This window comes from Zea mays, chromosome 3 (genome assembly GCF_902167145.1).
Source record: "Zea mays cultivar B73 chromosome 3, Zm-B73-REFERENCE-NAM-5.0, whole genome shotgun sequence".
Classification (NCBI taxonomy): Eukaryota; Viridiplantae; Streptophyta; class Magnoliopsida; order Poales; family Poaceae; genus Zea; species Zea mays.
The window spans coordinates 209,661,760-209,679,948 of record NC_050098.1 but is presented as its reverse complement, the minus strand read 5'-3'; the positions used below and the strand labels follow the sequence as shown (position 1 = coordinate 209,679,948).

Genomic DNA, 18,189 nt, shown 5'->3' with positions numbered 1-18,189 from the left:
CAGTGATTCCTTGTTTCCTAGGCGTTCAGGCAGACTCAACACTCGCTTGAACATGAATTGTCTTCTCTGTCCAATGTACCAGATATGCCCTGAACAACAAATCCACGAACCAGTTAGAGGATATATCAAATGGACCCAAGGGGATGAATGGATGTCAATATACATTCAGAGTTCCTATTAGTTGAAAAATGAAAGGCCTAGCTGCTAAAGGATTTGATGTTTTAATTTTCCATTCAGACAATTTTACTGTGGGACTGACCAGAAAGCAAAAGCTCTAAGATCTTAAAATGTTAGCGGCTCATGCAACTAAGCTAACTAATGCAACACGTCTAGATCTAGGTGGTTGTTATCATGACCACACAACAATAGAGTAAAAAAGATTATTACCATTAACACCAAAAAAGATATGCTGGTTTTGCCTGTGATGCCACCAAAGAAGTGTACCAACTACAACAGCAAAAAAGCTATTGTACCAATAATTACTCCACACATTGTAGCTATGTGATGGCTCTTTGCAATGCCTTGTTGTGGCTGAGCTGAGGAAAAGGAGACATATGTGAGTGCCACCCCGAAAAAAAGACAGTTATTTCCAGCCGTGCTGTATAAACAAATAATAAAATCAAAGTGTGACTATGCAAACAACAATCCTGGCATAGCGTATAGTGTCCAGGCAGAAATCATTTCAGCCATGAAAAGGAGTAAAATTAAATTACTTGCATAAAGGTTCATGTAGAAATCTTAGATGTTCCAGGATCCCGACACTTCTCAAAGGCGGTTTCGTGAGCACCCTGCAACAATGTGCTTGTATCATCTGTGGGCACCTAAGCCTTTCCTGAACTTAGTGGCATGTATGTTTATCAATGGTGGCCAGATGAAGTAAACTCAACCCATGTGACCCATCCAATATAGCCCAATCCACCCCATGAAGCAAACATGTTGTTGACTCATCTAACCCACCGAATTTGCACCGGGAACGAATTAATTAGCCCCAACAAACTAACATGTCTAGTTGGAACGAATTGATATATAAGCAGGATTATGTTTCCTGTAAGAACCGCAAATAGAAAGCAAAGGACCAGGAAATGATTTGGGCATCGAGATCTCTTGTGTGATGGTCACTTAGAGGAGCAAATCCCATCTACCACGTGAGCAAGATAACAAAGAAATCCCATAAGGTGATGTCTAGGTACACGCATGTGCGCGTTTCTACAGGATGCTAGTGAAGCATTCCGTCAAACACCCACCGCATGCAAGTAACTCGTCTCAACTAAGAACAGAAATGCACATATGCCATCCAACTCTACCTCATCACCATGACGCATACACACACTCTCCACTGCGGAAATTTCACGGCGACCAGAACAATGTATTTTCCCAGCATACATAAATGATATACATCTACTCTTTCTTCTCAGTCGGAGCAACTGGAATACAGAAAACTTGCCCTTAACGACGGCATATGGCATCACCGGGAGGAGAGCGCGGAGGCCCTGACAGTGCGAGCCCCATTAGACGAGTACCACCATCATGCCAGGAGGAGAGCGCGGAAGCCCCGACAGCGAGCGTGGCGGTCTCCTTGCACCATAGGCCCGCGATAGCGTCGCTGTGAACGAGATTCGTGCGAGCGGGACAGTGGAGGAAGGAGGGCGAGGCCGTTGATGGGGCGGCGGCTGTCACGGCGGGGCATCACGTGCGGGACCGGGAAGGAGGAGGGGCGCCGGGGCGAGGGCATGGAAGCAGACGTGGATGGATACAGAGGCAGGGGCGGGGCGGGCGGACCGTGGGCAGGGGAGGCGAGGCGAGGTGTTGGTGGCCGATTGACTCACGCTCACGCATCTGCGGGTGGAGGCGGGTGTCTATGTGGGGCCAGCGTGCCAGTGAGATGGGTGGGGGCATGGCCGCGCCAGGCGCCCACGGTCCATTCTTAATTAGTAGTAGGATAATGCATTATACTTAAATTCCCTTTTTTGCATGTGTGAAATTTTTTCTTCATAATATTTTTTTTCCATGGATCAGACTTGTGAGTCATTTTCATAAACCAACGCCAAGCATGAATCCATGTTTCCTACTTCAAACCCCGAACAAACTCCATGAGCAGGAGGCATTCGCGTTGTCGTCGCTCATCGATGACGAGAAGAAGCTTGGAGACTGTCAGTTCGACCTCTAAAAGCAGTCTTATGTGGTCGCATGCGCCGCTGTGTACGACAAGCTCCCGCGAAGCCGCCGCTTGGACGCGGTTCAGAGCAGCTGCACCGCGTTGTCCATCGTTAAGCAGGGGGGCCTCATGGTTGTCGCCAACGTCGACGACTCTCGGGTTGTTCTGGATACCGCATCCGATTTATGTATGGCTAGGATCACAAATTGATTATGAAACATTTTCTCATAACAATATAACACAGATTTTGTATATAAGTTATCGTAGTATACTGATATTATATATTCCCGTTGCAACGCACGAGCATCCAACTAGTAAAATATATAAGAATATAAAAATAGTTAGTTCCTTTCTACCACGAGCACTATTACTTTTATTTAAAATTATAATAAACCACGATTGTATCTATAGTTAGATCATAATCTAATGGATCAGGTAATTCGCTTGCGCCGTTGGATACAGATACTTCTTTCGTAACAGTCGTTCTCTTTTTCTACAACTCTACTGAAGACATGGGTTAGGGTTTCCGCGTCGGCTAGTTTGGACGCATGGCTGCTGCAGGAGAGTAGAGACCACAGCGCGCGAGGCGAGGAGAATAAGCTATGGGCGCGCCGAAGCAGAAATGGACGTCGGAAGAGGAGGATGCGCTCCGCGCCGGCGTGCGCAAGCACGGCGCCGGCAAATGGCGGACCATCCAGAAGGACCCCGAGTTCAGCCCGGTCCTCTCCTCCCGCTCCAACATCGACCTCAAGGTATCTTCCCCTGCATCTTCCCCGCCGCTCTCCATCTACCTGGCCGCGACGGAACTAGCCGTGCGCCGTGCGCGTCCCTATGGGCCTGTTTGGTTGTGGAGCAAAGAAGCCTGACCAAAATTAGGTAAGTGACCAAAGCTAGGCTACCAACCAGAATTTGGCAAATGTCGTGATGTTTCGTACCGTCGTGTGCTTCTGAGCGTGTGGTGATTATTCCCTGCATAGCTCTCTCTCTCTCTATTAGTTGTGCGGTGCAGTTTCGTCGGTAGTACGGTAGTAGATTTGGGTCGTCGAAGGCGAGATTTTGGGTTTTGGGGAACTGATAATAAATGTAGGTGAAGGTTGAAATGGTCGTGTTCTGCTGCTGAGGGATGCTGTGATGTGATATTTTGCTCAAGGACAATGATGCTGTGGTGGTCATGGACACCGTTGTGAGATTACACATGGCAGTGTGAATGTTTTATGATCTGGGCTGTATGGTGTGCTTAAGTTGTTTTCATACTTGTGAACAATTGATTATTGAATTCAGTAGTGTTGCTGATCACATGTTAAACAGTTTTTCTGAAGAAGCAAATCACAGACAGATTACTTTTGATGTCCTCTTGCCCATGGATGTTGCCCTTGTGCCATTGATTATCAGGAATTTACTTTAACGGATGGGACTCATTTCCTTGTTTCTTAACATTGTTTTGATTGGTTTGAGTTCCTGATCATGTGATGATGATTCATGAGTAGGTGATTTCTTAAATCACATTCTTTTTGTTTGATGACAAATGCAAGCATGCCAGTGGAGAGACACTCTAGTCAGTGACTCAACATGCTCAGCTGTTATTGCTGTTGGGCTAGGATTCAGTGTGATAAATTTGATGGATATCCTGGTAATGCTACCATATTGTACACTCAAGAAGTTGCTTAGGGTTTTCAACCTTAGCAATTAAGGGCCATAATATTTTAATGAAATCTGCAAAAACATTCCTTCTCTGCTGTCCCCTCTGATTCCAAATTAAGTCATTTTATGATCCTAGCTGGTCAAACTTCTTTGACTTGACCTATCAAATATCAATATATGAAAATTGGCATAAATTCATAACACATGGTTGATGTTACTAGAAGGATAGGCCTGACGCAGTGGTGAGAAGCCTTTCCACTGAGCAAAAAGGTCATGGGTTCGACGTGGCCTCTCTACAAAATGCAGGGATAAGGCTTGCCTTGGTTATTTCTTCCCTAGACCCAACACATGTGGGAGCCACCAGCACTAGGTCTGTCCTTTTTTATTTCAAGTTGTATGCTTCTACAATAAAAGCTGCAAGTCAAATTTTCATATCAGAGACAGTATCACAATCCTAAGCAACTTAAGTTTGGAATCAGATGGAGCGAATGGCCTTCATGTTACCCTCTATCTCCATTGAACCAATGGTGTTGCAACATATTTTAAGAAACATAAGGAACACATCAATCTTCCTGACTAATTGCTTGTGTGCATCCTGCTTGTATAGGTATTGGCAATTGCTATCACACATCTGTTCACCTTGACCCTCAAGTACTCGGGCGGCATTACCGAGTAGTGCAAGAGTACATCTATTTTAGCAAAAAACATCAAATAAGTGTTGCAACACCTTTCCTTCAAGACATGAATTGTTAGTTTGTTACATGTGTCTATATAGACCATGAAACTATTGTGAGACAACATATATGAATTTACTTGTCTCCTGGAATAAACGGAAGTGGTAACCAGGAATGAGCTTGAAACCGAGGGAAAGAAGGCAGGAGTCCCCTGTGTTCCCCACCTAAATTTCTGTCTGAGCTCCGCTGCTGCTAGTGAGGAGCTCACTAAGAGCCAAGGATCCAACTGAGTACCAAAGGCCACACTCATGTGCCACCATTTGCTGTACTACCTGAACATTTGGTCTGACCTTTTCAAACACAAGAATTTCTTTGTTTCCAAATTTCTCAGACTACCAAAATGATAAAAAAAATGAAAGTTTCAAACCCTTCCTCAAATCCTTGGGAACATCTTTTATAGCATTGTATCACCACCTGGAGAAATGAGACAGAAGGTTAAGGGTAATAGGAAGCAGCCCCATGTGTTGGAGGATCATTGTCCAAACCTGTCTGGAGGACACACAGGAGATGAGGATGTGCTGAATTGTCTCATCAGCCTGTTCACATAAAGAGACACAGCAAATCCAGTATTTATTTTCTTGTAGCAACATGTTTGCACTATGTTGGATTTGGAAAGATAACTTTTCTCACCCTTCGTTTTTACCTTTCCCTGAGTCGATAACTGGAGCAAAGGCATAGCATGTTTTGCAAGTGATTAATAACTATCCCACTGACCACTGGTTTGAGAATATGCTTGTAACTATCCCATTGTTTTGATACTATCTTTGGCTTTTGATACTATCCCATTGTCTGCAAATGCGATGGCTTTGGCTTCAAAAAACTGCTCCTTCCAAGCCATGGAGTGGCCTTGATCTTAAAATCTCGTCCCACGCCAGAGCTTTATTTCAGGTTGCAGTGTCTACCACCATTGGTAATGGTACTTCAACCTTCTTTTGGAAAGATAAGTGGATTCATGGGTGTTCCATTGTGGATTTAGCTCCCCTCATTGCTGCTGCAGTTCCAAAGAAGATTAGAGAAGTAAGGACTGTGCAGCTGGCCCTTACCTCATATTATTGGGTTCATGATATCCAGAGAAATCTCTCCCTGGCTGCTATTGAGCAATACCTACAGCTATGGGAGGTTCTTGAAACTTTTCAGCTTCAAAATTCAAATGATAAACATGTGTGGTTATTTAGTAGTAATGGTTTATACACCTCCAAATCTGTCTACAGAGCTTTCTACATTGGAGCGGAATCCTTTGAGCCCTGGAAAAGAATTTGGAAGAGCTGGGCAGCCCCTAAGTGTAAGGTCTTTGTTTGGCTTGCTATAAACAATAAATGTTGGACAACCGACAGACTCGAAAAAAGGGGTCTTGATTATCCTGAAAATTGTGTTCTATGCGATCAAGAAGATGAAACTGTGCAGCATATTCTATCAAATTGCGTCTTCACAAGACAGTTTTGGCATAATATATTAACTCCAATTGGTCTCTCTTCTGTGGCTTCTAAGAGAAGAGATTCTTGTTTTGCTGAATGGTGGAGGAAGGCTTCAATTAGGATTCCTAAAAGCAAAAGAAAGGGCTTTAATAGTGTGGTCATCCTTGGGGCCTGGAGGCTTTGGAAACAGAGAAATAGGTGTGTTTTTATGGAGCTCGGCCCTGCCTTTCTACCTTAGAGGATGGTTTCAAAGATGAGATGTGGCCGTGGTTTTTTGCAGGAGCCAAGAACATGCGTTCTCTTTTTGATCCTGGTTAGAGGAAGGAAAGTCTTTTAGCCTCTTTGTAGGCTGGGGTGGTGGTGTTGTGTGTGGCTGGTATGTGTATGTGTTTGTGTGTGTGTTTGGTGTGTGTTTGTTGTGTGAGTCTGGTGCGTGTTTTTGTGTGTTGTGTCCTGTTTGTTCCAGGCCTCAGGCCTTTTTCCCTCTCCTTTAATATAATGATATGCATCCTGCGTATTCGAGAAAAAAGATACTATCTTGCCCAATTGATCAGCATGATTTGTCATGTAGCATGTTATGCTAAAGAAATATGCATGTCTGTTGTGGTTTCACTTTGAAGTGGATAAACATTGTAATTGTTCTTCATCCATACAATCCAATGTAAAAGGTGTGAAAAGTAAGACAGTTTGTTGTAGCAGCTCTATCATATGTAAAAGATGTGAAATGCGCGTCAATTCAGCTGTGCCAGTGAAGCTTGCACCATGGTCATAGGTTTTTCATTTTGGTCTTCTATGTGATATTCTATTTGGTATTTCCAGGACAAATGGAGGAATTTAAGTTTCAGTGCAAGTGGACTGGGATCAAGTAAACTGCGGGTTCCAAAGATAACTGGACCCTCATCTTCCCCATCATCTAGCTCGCAGCCTCTGCTTCTCCCAGCGGCAAACAAATTTACTGAAGCTACACTGCCTGCAGATGCTGAGAAAAAGCCACAGGATGGGAAAACTCTGCCAAAGTTGGTTTCTCTTTAATCAGAAATTCTAACTTTAAATGCATAGTTGTTTGTAACCTAGATATAAATTCTGATTAAAAGCACGTTGATTCAAGGGTGATTGCATGGTCACACCCACACTATGCTTATACTTATGGGTGAAATGAAGGTTGTCTCTATTCATCCTGTTCCAGATAGTTGCCTCCTTTATTCTTGGTCTGATCTTTAAGAGGATATATATATATATAACCATATAAGCTTTTGAATGATATATTACTTCAACTTCCGTTGGATTGAAGGACATCTGAGTTGAAGCAGCACTTGCTGCTTCAGGAATGCAAACTGAAAAGTGGACGTGGTTTAGCAGGAATATTTGTAGATAAGCCAACTGATGTCTAGAAATGCCTTAAATATGATTCTCAAGATTCAAACCTTTAAACTGACCATATGGTGTGAGAGTTGATGGATGTAGCATGGGTTTCCATTCAATTTTGTTTTAAAATTATTGCCCTCGTTAATATTTGAATTACAACATCAAATTTGTTTTCTAGGTATGGTGCCATGATCATGGAAGCTCTTTTGGAATTGAATGAGCCGAATGGTTCAGATATTGCTGCAATCTTCGGCTTCATAGAGGTTGGGTATCTGCACTAATTATTATCGTTTGATTTCACTGTTTTGCATCAGTTATTTAACATCAAGCTTTGGAGATCATTCAAGTTTTGGTTGTTTTAACTATATACTTACATTTGACTGTTGTGATGTGATAAGAGTCATAGCTCACACTAATGTTCTGTTGCATGATCTGTCCATAGGGAAACTATTATTTCACATTTGAAGTTTCTGTTTCGAGAATTTTGTTGGTTATAATAGCTAACCTGAATGATGAAAAACAAACATTTTTTGCACATGAATCTTGAATGTTTTGTGATAAATTTGTGGCCATCTTGATGTGCAGTATGCCAGTATGTGTGGACTGAACTGCATGCTCAATTCTGGTGACTCATTTGATAGATGACATGCATGTGTTTTTTCTTTGTATAAGCTTAAGGGATAAGGAAGCTTTTTTTAATTGCGTTTTCTACAGGATCTGTTTTGTACTTACACATCACATATGGTGAGGGTGTTTGATGCATTTGATTAGGTTTCCATATGATCCATGCTTATCATGCTTTTATATTTCCTTTCCACACTTGATGTATCTGGTTTAACACCATGCTGTATTTAGATCTTGCTTAATATATTCCTAGAACAATGATAAGTTGCTTATGCTATCATTGGTACTATATGCAGCAAAGGTATGCGGTACAACCGACCTTCAGAAGATTTCTAGCCTCAAAGTTACGGCGACTTGCAGACTCAAACAAAATTGAAAAGGCAAATCTCCCTTTTCTTAAATTAGACTACATTTATTTTTTCCCGTTCTTTTCATCTTAGTGAGACTTGTGTTTTCCCCTTCACAATCTGTTTGGATATGCAATCTATACTTTATCCCATGGATCTGGCATTCTACACATGTTCTGAACTAATCCAATCGAACCATCTGTGCTCCATTGGTCTCCTTGCTTGGTTGGCAAGGTATGCACTGCATTTCAGCGAAAGGGCCTCTAGCTAAGTTGTTTAGGTGGTCTGAGTAACAGTCCTGAGTTCGAATTCCAGTGGGAGCGAATTTGAGGCTGAGGTTAAAAAAGGTCACTCGCTAGTTCCCCTGGTTGTGTGCAGATGAGATGGACTGACCTAAGGGGGACAGATCCTTGTGTAGGGGCTGGGAGGGCTCAAAGCACGAGTAAAGATCCGGCCTATAGCGAATCCTTTTGTAGGGGCTGCGAATGCTAAAAGAAGATTAGCTGGGTTTGAATGTCGCTATCATGTATTCAGTCTGGTATCATTAAACAGAATATATCGGTAGTTAGTATTAATGCCATGCTTCTGTGGAGCCTTTGCATGAAGTTTCTTTTAAGAAATTGTAGTGTTGTAGTTGCATATGTTATATGTAGATTAGTCATTTGCATGTGACAATATGAGAAAGCTTGTTATTTTAACCTTCCCAACCACTAATAGTCACATGCCAGATTTCTGTTTCGTCATGCAATTAATCAGTCTGTTTATTTTCATAGCTTGTGGCCGTATCAACGAACTTGCTTTTATAATTGTATATATCCACCAGGTTTTGCTGACCTTGGCAGAATATGCCATCAAGTCACATGCCCATATAAAAAAGTGGTTTTGAGCTTAATATAAAGTCTGCAATTCTCATGAGTGCAAATTCTGTCGTGGAAAGTATCTTGAGAGCTGTATTGGCAGAATTTTAAATTTCAAGCAAGAAATGTTTGAGCTGTAGATGCAACTAGTGCCAATTTAATTACATCCTTTTATCTAAATACAGATCGATAAGTCCTATAGGCTCCCAGACTCCCTTGCAACAAGGACTCCAGCTCCAATGAATGCTTCAGCTCCAAAACAGAAGGATCCATCAAAGCCATCGAAGGTGTCAAAGGCCATAGGATTGTTTTCTGCCTCCAGCCCTGCACTAGAGGCTGCGATGGCAGCTGCTGTCAAGGTGGCTGACGCGGAGGCAAAAGCACATGATGCGCATGATCAGACGATGGAGGCAGAAAGGATCTTCAAGATGGCCGAGGATACCGAGTCTCTCCTCATAATTGCAGCAGAGATCTATGATCGATGTACTTCATCTTCTTCATTGCCCACCTTTATATCACCTTAAACTCTCCTATTGTTTTTCTTGTATCGTCTAACTTGATGCTGATGGTTCAGGTTCAAGGGGAGAGATAACCACGTTAGTTCCAGTGGCACAAAGGGAGATTTGAGATCTATTGGAGTCTCTCTTGTGTTGTTTGTTGTACATGGATAGGTTCTGGAATCCAGTGGCCCGGATTGCTCCTGTTGTATGATGTAACCGTTTGTGTTATACTGTCTCCGTTCTTCGATATTTATCGTATCCTAGTTCATTTTTAAAATAAAATGCGACAAATAAAAAAGAACGGAGTGAGTACTTAGGATGTGCCCTAGGGTTAACAAAATAACATCAGCGCACCGCCTGCCTTCAAACTTCTGTAATATGTAACCCCGTCTTTCCCAGCCTGTCACTGCAAGCTGCGATCGTGTATCCTGATGTCAGTATTGTATTTTTTTTTTCCTTGGCATGATGAGAGAATAGGGAAGTGTTCTAAACAAATGAAGTAGGGTAGGAAGGTGAAGTGTTCTTGGTATGCGATAACAATAATCTGTGCCGCACTTTCAATTTGAGAATGTTGTGTTAGACCCTTGTTCATCACGACTGTGATAATTGTTTTTTTAGAGTACTCTTTTTTTTTATAGGCTGAGTACTCTTTTTACTAGTGGCGACATTGTCAATGGCCTTTGGCCTTTACCAAAGAAAGCTCCAAAGGCGGATTCGACCATAACAGCCTTCTCTGCATTTCTCTTTTGGTACAGTGATCTCGACTTGCTAGTTACAGTGTTTCACTGGTGCATTGCCCAGGGCTATAAATGGATCTGAACTAAGTTCTTATGAGATGGCGCTAAATTGAAAATACTATGTTTGCCCTGCTTAAAAATCTCATGTTTTTATTGATGGATCGATCATCACCATGGTTACCAGTAAACATCTTATGCTTTACAATTTTGTAACTGAGAAAATAACTTTATTCTTGAATATTTGTCGTTCGACAATGAATATTTGTCGTTCGATAGTTTATTTTTAATTAAATCGTGATAAATAAAAAACGGAGGGGAAAAGAACTAAAATAGTAACGCATCTTTACTGCTGGTGCCTTGTGGAGGGCTTTGCTAATTGCTCTAGGAGAGCATCCCACGACAACGATAGATCTCTTGTCTCCAAATTGCCCGCTGCCCCCTGGCGTTCCCCTCCCCCGCGTCGTCGTCTCTTCTCTCCCCAAAAGGATCCCCCAAACCCTACCGCCGATCCGGGCCCAGATCGCCATGGCCGCCCCCAACAGCAACGACGCGGCCAGCGCCAGTGGCACCGGCCCGGCTGGTGAGGAGGACATCTCCATCGAGGCGTTGGCGCGGCGCGTGCAGGAGCACATGACCCTCAGTTCCAACCCCGCCGCTCGCCGCCACAAGTTCTGGGAAACGCAGCCCGTCGGCCAGTTCCGCGACGTCGCCGACACATCGCTACCGGACGGCCCCATCGAGCCGCCCACGCCACTCTCCGAGGTGCGCGCCGACCCCTACCCGCTACCCGCCGCCTTCGAGTGGCTCACCTGCGACCTCGATGACGACGCGCTCCTCGCCGACCTCTACTCGCTGCTTGCCCACAACTACGTCGAGGACGACGAGAACATGTTCCGCTTCAACTACTCTCCGGCCTTCCTCCGCTGGGCGCTCAAGCCGCCGTCCTTCTTCCGGGCCTGGCACATCGGCGTTCGCGCCAAGGAGTCCAAGAAGCTCGTCGCCTTCATCTCGGGCGTCCCGGCCCGCATCCGCGCTCGGGACGACGTCGTCCGCATGGCCGAGATCAACTTCCTCTGCGTCCACAAGAAGCTCCGATCCAAGCGCCTGGCGCCCGTGCTCATCCGGGAGGTCACCCGCCGCGTCCACCAGGAGAACATTTGGCAGGCTGCATACACCGCGGGGGTCGTCCTCCCAACCCCCATCACCACCTGCCGCTACTGGCACCGATCCCTCAACCCCAAGAAGCTTATCGATGTTGGGTTCTCTCGCCTTGGTCCACGCATGACAATGAGCCGCACGGTCCGGCTATACAAGCTGCCTGACGCGCCGCTCACCCCTGGGTTCCGCAGAATGGAACTGCGGGATGTTGCTGCGGTCACACGGCTGCTGAGGGCTTACCTTGCGAGGTTCGTGGTGGCACCGGATTTTGATGAGGTGGATGTGGAGCACTGGCTGCTGCCGCAAGAGGATGTCGTGGACAGCTACCTTGTGGAGAGCCCTGAGACGCATGAGGTCACGGATTTCTGCAGCTTTTACACGCTGCCCTCGTCGGTGCTGAACAATGCTAACTATGCAACGCTCAAAGCCGCATACTCATATTACAACGTCTCTACCAAAACTGCATTGCAGCAGCTGATGAATGATGCTCTGATTGTTGCCAAGCAGAAGAATTACGATGTGTTCAATGCTCTCGATGTCATGGAGAATGAGTCGTTCCTCAAGGAGCTCAAGTTTGGTCCTGGAGATGGGCAGCTCCACTATTACCTCTACAACTACCGTATTCGCAATGGCATCAAGCCCTCTGAGCTTGGTCTTGTGCTACTATAGGGCAGTCTAATCAGGACAGTCCTGAGTTTACACCTTCCCTTCCGCAGCAGGTAATCGTTGTGTCGCTGGCTTAGTATTTGAATTTTATGATTGCTATAGGTGATGATTCGGTTCCCTTAATGCTGTAGGTCTCATTGTGCAATCCCAGTGGTTTCTCATTTTGCCTACTGTGGTAGTGATTCTCCTTGATATGATTGCCATGGTCACTGATAGGAGTCCCAAGATGATTTGCAAACAAGGGAGACTGGAATTAGAGATATCCTTTCCTCAATTTAAGGTTACTGTTCCCATTAGTGACATTTCGCGTGCATCGTCCACAATGTGTATGCTGGCACCGATTTTACCGAGAAATTTTGATGTGTATTCGAAGTTGTTTGTGTGCTGTTGTGCTATGTCTGCACATGTATGGATGTCTTGATGCTAGAACTGCTGCCACAGCTCCTTCAGCCCTACCCAAATTTTGATGGTTTCTTTTTATTATGAACAAGTTCTATTAGTTTGCCATTTGATTTGCTTTGTCCAGATTCCAAAATAACCAGAAATGTACTTATCGTGTCCTTCTGGGATATCTCAGCTTATTCGTCCTTTTCTAGGTTATAACATGTTTTAAAAAGTACAACTACTTGACGCCTTATTGCTTGGACATTACCTAAAATAGACCCCAGATATGGCCTTGTGTGTGTCACAATGCATTTATTATCCTTTTTCCAGGTTATGACATGTTTCTAACAGTAATAACTCCTTGTTGATACTTGCAGCACCGATGCATTTCACCAACTCAGAAACCAAACGACCCGTTTGATTTGAACGTTTGATTTGAAGGACTAAAGTCTCTCCATTTTAGTCTCATTTAGTCCCTAAATTGCTAAACGGTGGGACTAAAACTCGAACTAAACTGTTTTAGTCTATAGTCCTTCAAGGGGTTACTAAAAGGGACTAAACTATATAAATTCCACTTTTCACTCCTTTATTTCAGTTGCACTCATGGCGGGAGAATGCTAAGGGGTATTTTAGTTCTCTTATGATTTATTTAATGTGTTTTGAATAGTTTTAGTCCCTAGAACTAGATAGAATAGGGACTAAATTTTAGTCTCCTAATTAAACTTTAGTCTCTAGACTAAAGAAACCAAACGGACCTTAGTCTGCTGTATCCTCTATATAAATTGATATTCTAGAATTGAAGCTTTCTCTGTTTGGAGTATGCATCGGACTTGTGGTGAACATGAATGATAAGGTCATTCTGAGATAATATTAGCTGCTTAGACTAGCTCCAACAAGGAGCTCTAAAGGGTTCTGTACCCTAAATTTAGAGGACGAGGACGTCCTCTACTCCCTCCAGCAACGTCCTCTAAACGGTCCTCTAAATTTAGAGAACGCTGCTGGATCCTCTATATGTAGAGTTTCTCTAAACGGTTCTCTATCTATTTGAATACTTTAAACAACCGATTTAATAAAACTAAAATATGTACAATACATTTGAAAGTATGACAAATACGTATGTACAAAAATTAAAAATGTCTTTAATATAGGTATTTACATATAGAGGACGTGATTTAGAGGACGTTGTTGGAGAGAAAGTAGATATAGGAGATGGAATCTTTTAGAGAAGATTGTAAAGGACAGATATAGAGGATGTATATAGAGGACGTTGCTGGAGACAGTCTTACAAAGAGCCAATTGGTGGCGTACCCAAATAACTCGTTGTACTTCCTAAAAATTTGCATGCAACGATCGTTTGAAATTTTAAGGGCTTATTTGGTTCGTGGTTAAATGTGACACACTTTGTCGAAGGTTAGTCGTCCAAATTGAATAACTAACTTTAAGCAGAAAAGTTAGGTAAAGTGTGACAAGTTATGCATTGAACCAAACATGTCCTAAGTGTGCTCTTGTTTGCAATTGTAGTTCCATTTTGTAGCTACTCGTGATAATTATATAAAATAATGCTATATAAGAGTGGCAAACCGTTATTTTGCCACTTGTCGGGGACCATAATTAGGGGTACCCTCAAGGCACCTAATTCTCAGCTGGTAACCCCCATCAGCATAAAGCTGCAAAGGCCTGATCACGCCTCGCCTGAGCCTAGCCTCGGACAAGGGCAGCCGACCCCGGATGATCTCCGCCTCGCCCGAGGCCCCCCTCCAGCGGCGAACATATTTCCGGCTTGCCCGAGGCCCTGTCTTCGCCAAGAGCAACCCTGACCAAATCGCCGCACCGACCGACCAAATCGCAGGAGCATTTAATGCAAAGGTGGCCTGACACCTTTATCCTGACACGCGCCCCTCAGCCGACAGAGCCTAAGTGACCGCCGTCACTTTGCCGCTCCACTGACCGGTCTGACAGAAAGACAGTGCCGCCTGTGCCGCTCCGACTGCGGTGCCACTTGACAGAGTAAGGCTGACAGGCGGTCAGGCCCGACCGCAGGCACCATAGGAAGCTCCGCTCCGCCCGACCCAGGGCTCGGACTCGGGCTAAGCCCCGGAAGACGACGAACTCCGCTCCGCCCGACCCAGGGCTCGGACTCGGGCTAAGCCCTAGAAGACGGCGAACTCCGCTCCGCCCGACCCAGGGCTCGGACTTGGACTAAGCCCCAGAAGACGACGAACTCCGCTCCGCCCGACCCAGGGCTCGGACTTGGGCTCAGCCCCGGAAGACGACGAACTCCGCTTCGCCCGACCCCAGGGCTTGGACTCCGCCCTGGCCTCAGCCGACGGTCTCCGCCTCGCCCGACCCGGGGGCTCGGACTCGACCCCGGCCACGGAAGACAGACTCGACCTCGACCTCGGAGGAGCCTCCACATCGCCCAACCTAGGGCGCGGACCAGCCACGTCAACGGGAGGCGCCATCATTACCCTACCCCAGGCTGACTCAGGCTACGGGAAACAAGACCAGCGTCCCATCTGGCTCGCTCCGCCAGATAGACAATGATGGCGCCCCGCACGCTCCCTGACGATGGCAGCTCTCGGCCCCCTTACGGAAGCAAGAGGACGTCAGCAAGGACTCGACAACCCCGACAGCTGTCCCTCCGCCAGACTCCAGCGCTCCTCCGACGGCCACGACATCACACAAACCGGGCGCCAAAATCTCTCCGGCCGCCACGATGGCGTGTACTTAGGGCGCTAGCTCTCCTCCGCTAGACACGTAGCACTCTGCTACACCCCCCATTGTACACCTGGGTCCTCTCCTTACGCCTATAAAAGGAAGGACCAGGGCCCTCTTAGAGAGGGTTGGCCGCGCGAGTACGAGGACGAGACAGGCGCTCGCTTGAAGACGCTCGCTCCCTCTCCCGCGTGGACGCTTGTAACCCCCTACTGCAAGCGCACCCGACCTGGGCGCGGGACGAACACGAAGGCCGCGGGATTTCCACCTCTCTCACACCGGTCTCCGACCGCCTCACTTCCCCCCTTCGCGCTCGGCCTCGCGTCGACCCATCTGAGCTGGGGCACGCGGCGACATTCACTCGTCGGCCCAGGGACCCCCCGGTCTCGAAACGCCGACATTTGGCGCGCCAGGTAGGGGCCTGCTGCGTGTTGACGAACAGCTTCCCATCAAGCTCTAGATGGGCAGTCTCCAGCAACCTCTCCAACCCGGGACGGTGCTCCATTTCGGGAGTCTTGAGTTCATGTCCCTCGACGGCAGCTACGACATGACACTCCTTCCACCGTCGTGCGACAGCGACAATGGCGGCCGACAGCCCGCCCGCCGGCGGCGGAGTCGACGACGTCTTCCCCGCGTGGTGGGAGAACAACGTTCGAGCTCACCCCGTCCTCTCCCCCGCCGACGGAGGAGGAGGCGGGGCAACCAAGGCCAAGCAGGAGGCAGCGCCTCGTCGGCTGTCGAGCGAGTCGACGGCGCCAGCGCCCCAACGGGGGGCGCGTCGGGCATCGACCTCGCGTTTGAGACGAAGACGAGCGTCGTCTCCCCGCAACACGCCGATTCCGAGCAAACAGACGACGCCAGCGCGCTCGCGAAAGGCTTGCTGGACGTCACCCTCGTACCTGAGACGACGGTGCGGTCAGTCCCCGACGTGACTTCATCACCGCCCGTCGACCAAGAGGTACCGACCAATTCCCATCTCATGCCTTTCAGATTCAGCCTCGAACCGCCAAGCGACCTCGCTTTGGCGGACGCTCTCGTAGAGGCGAGTCCAAACCCTCTGGGGTATCGTGTGCGGTCACCCTGGGACTGGCTGACGGACGTCTCGACCTATGGGCCCTCTGGGTCCGAGGAAGACGACGCGCCCGACTTCTGCTGGGATTTCTCTGGACTTGGCAACCCCAGTGCCATGCGGGACTTCATGACCGCATGCGACTACTGCCTTTCTGACTGTTCCGACGGTAGCCGTAGCCTCAGCGACGAGGACTGCGGCCCGAGCCGCGAATGTTTCCACGTCGATCTAGGGGGTCCCTCTAAAGGCAACCATCTCGGCATGCCGGAGGACGGTGATCTCCCTAGGCCGGTGCCTCGCGTTGACATCCCACGGGAGCTAGCTGTGGTCCCCGTTCCGGCAGGGGGTCACGACCCACAGCTCGAGCAAATCCGCGGGGTGCAGGCTAGGCTCGATGAGGGGGCAGGAGCACTTGAGCCGATCCGCCGGGACGTCGGGCAGGAATGGGCGGGCCAGCCTCCGGCCGGAGAAATACGTCATCTACCCCAGGGCTTCCAGCACTGCATCGCCGACGATGTCAGGGTCAGGCCGCCACCCGCATCCAGTGGGGTCGGCCAGAACCTGGCTGCAGCAGCAATGCTTCTCCGCACGATGCCGGAGCCATCAACCACCGAGGGGCGGCGAATCCAGGGAGAGCTCAAGGATCTCCTAGAAGGCGCCGCGGTCCGGCGGGCCGAGAGCTCCGCCTCCCGAAGGCAGGGGTACCCCTCGAAATATCATGCCGCGACTTCCCGATTCATGCGGGAAGCCTCGGTCCACACCGGGCGCACGCGCAACACAGCGCCTGCGGCCCCGGGATGCCTCGGCAACGAGCACCATCACCGCGACCGTCGGGCCCGCCTCGACGAGAGGGTGCCCCGAGGCTACCACCCCAGGCGTGGGGGATGCTACGACAGCGGGGAGGATCGGAGTCCCTTGCCCGAACCACCCGGTCCGCAGGCCTTTAGCCGGGCCATACGACGGGCGCCGTTCCTGACCCGGTTCCGACCCCCGACTACTATCACAAAGTACTCGGGGGAGACGAGACCGGAACTGTGGCTCGCGGACTACCGTCTGGCCTGCCAACTGGGTGGAACGGACGATGACAACCTCATCATCCGCAACCTCCCCCTGTTCCTCTCCGACACCGCTCGCGCCTGGTTGGAGCACCTGCCTCCGGGGCAGATCTCCAACTGGGACGACCTGGTCCAGGCCTTCGCCGGCAATTTCTAGGGCACGTACGTGCGCCCTGGAAACTCCTGGGACCTCCGAAGCTGCCGGCAGCAGCCGGGAGAGTCTCTCCGGGACTACATCCGGCGATTCTCGAAGCAGCGCACCGAGCTGCCCAACATCACCGACTCGGATGTCATCGGCGCGTTCCTCGCCGACACCACCTGCCGCAACCTGGTGAGCAAGCTGGGTCGCAAGACCCCCACCAGGGCGAGCGAGCTGATGGACATCGCCACCAAGTTCGCCTCTGGCCAGGAGGCGGTCGAGGCTATCTTCCGGAAGGACAAGCAGCCCCAGGGCCGCCCACTGGAAGATGCCCCCGAGACGTCAACTCAGCGCGGCGCCAAGAAGAAGGGCAAGAAGAAGTCGCAAGTGAAACGCGACGCCGTCGACGCGGACCTTGTCGCCGCCGCCGAGTACAAGAACCCTCGGAAACCCCCCGGAGGTGCCAACCTCTTCGACAAGATGCTCAAGGAGCCGTGCCCCTACCACCAGGGACCCGTCAAGCACACCCTTGAGGAGTGCGTCATGCTTCGGTGCCACTTCCACAGGGCCGGGCCACCCGCGGAGGGTGGCAGGGCCGCGACGACGACAAGAAGGAAGATCTCCAGGC

The 18,189-nt window shown here is 48.3% G+C and overlaps 2 protein-coding genes across 2 annotated transcripts; both read left to right on the top strand.

The window, feature by feature from the left end:
* Positions 1 to 2,606: 2,606 nt before the first annotated feature.
* LOC542125 (single myb histone 4) lies at positions 2,607 to 9,916 on the top strand. Its single transcript, NM_001111757.2, has 6 exons — positions 2,607 to 2,907; positions 6,765 to 6,961; positions 7,489 to 7,573; positions 8,231 to 8,314; positions 9,324 to 9,621; positions 9,713 to 9,916. The coding sequence occupies exons 1-6, from the start codon at positions 2,758 to 2,760 to the stop codon at positions 9,763 to 9,765; spliced, it is 867 nt and encodes a 288-aa protein (NP_001105227.2). The 5' UTR covers positions 2,607 to 2,757; the 3' UTR covers positions 9,766 to 9,916.
* An 896-nt stretch (positions 9,917 to 10,812) lies between these two features.
* On the top strand, positions 10,813 to 12,705 carry LOC100282444 (glycylpeptide N-tetradecanoyltransferase 1). The gene is made up of 2 exons (NM_001155355.1): positions 10,813 to 12,252; positions 12,331 to 12,705. Exon 1 carries the CDS (start codon positions 10,901 to 10,903, stop codon positions 12,200 to 12,202), a length of 1,302 nt encoding a protein of 433 aa, NP_001148827.1. The 5' UTR covers positions 10,813 to 10,900; the 3' UTR covers positions 12,203 to 12,252; positions 12,331 to 12,705.
* The last annotated feature ends 5,484 nt before the right edge of the window (positions 12,706 to 18,189 follow it).

Bases quoted from the DNA above. Each gene is read 5' to 3' on its own strand.
- LOC542125 (NM_001111757.2), top strand. From the start codon at position 2,758: ATGGGCGCGCCGAAGCAGAAATGGACGTCGGAAGAGGAGGATGCGCTC. The intron at 6,962-7,488 runs GTTGGTTTCTCT...TTTGTTTTCTAG, and splicing joins GATGGGAAAACTCTGCCAAA to GTATGGTGCCATGATCATGG. The intron at 9,622-9,712 runs GTACTTCATCTT...CTGATGGTTCAG, and splicing joins AGCAGAGATCTATGATCGAT to GTTCAAGGGGAGAGATAACC.
- LOC100282444 (NM_001155355.1), top strand. From the start codon at position 10,901: ATGGCCGCCCCCAACAGCAACGACGCGGCCAGCGCCAGTGGCACCGGC.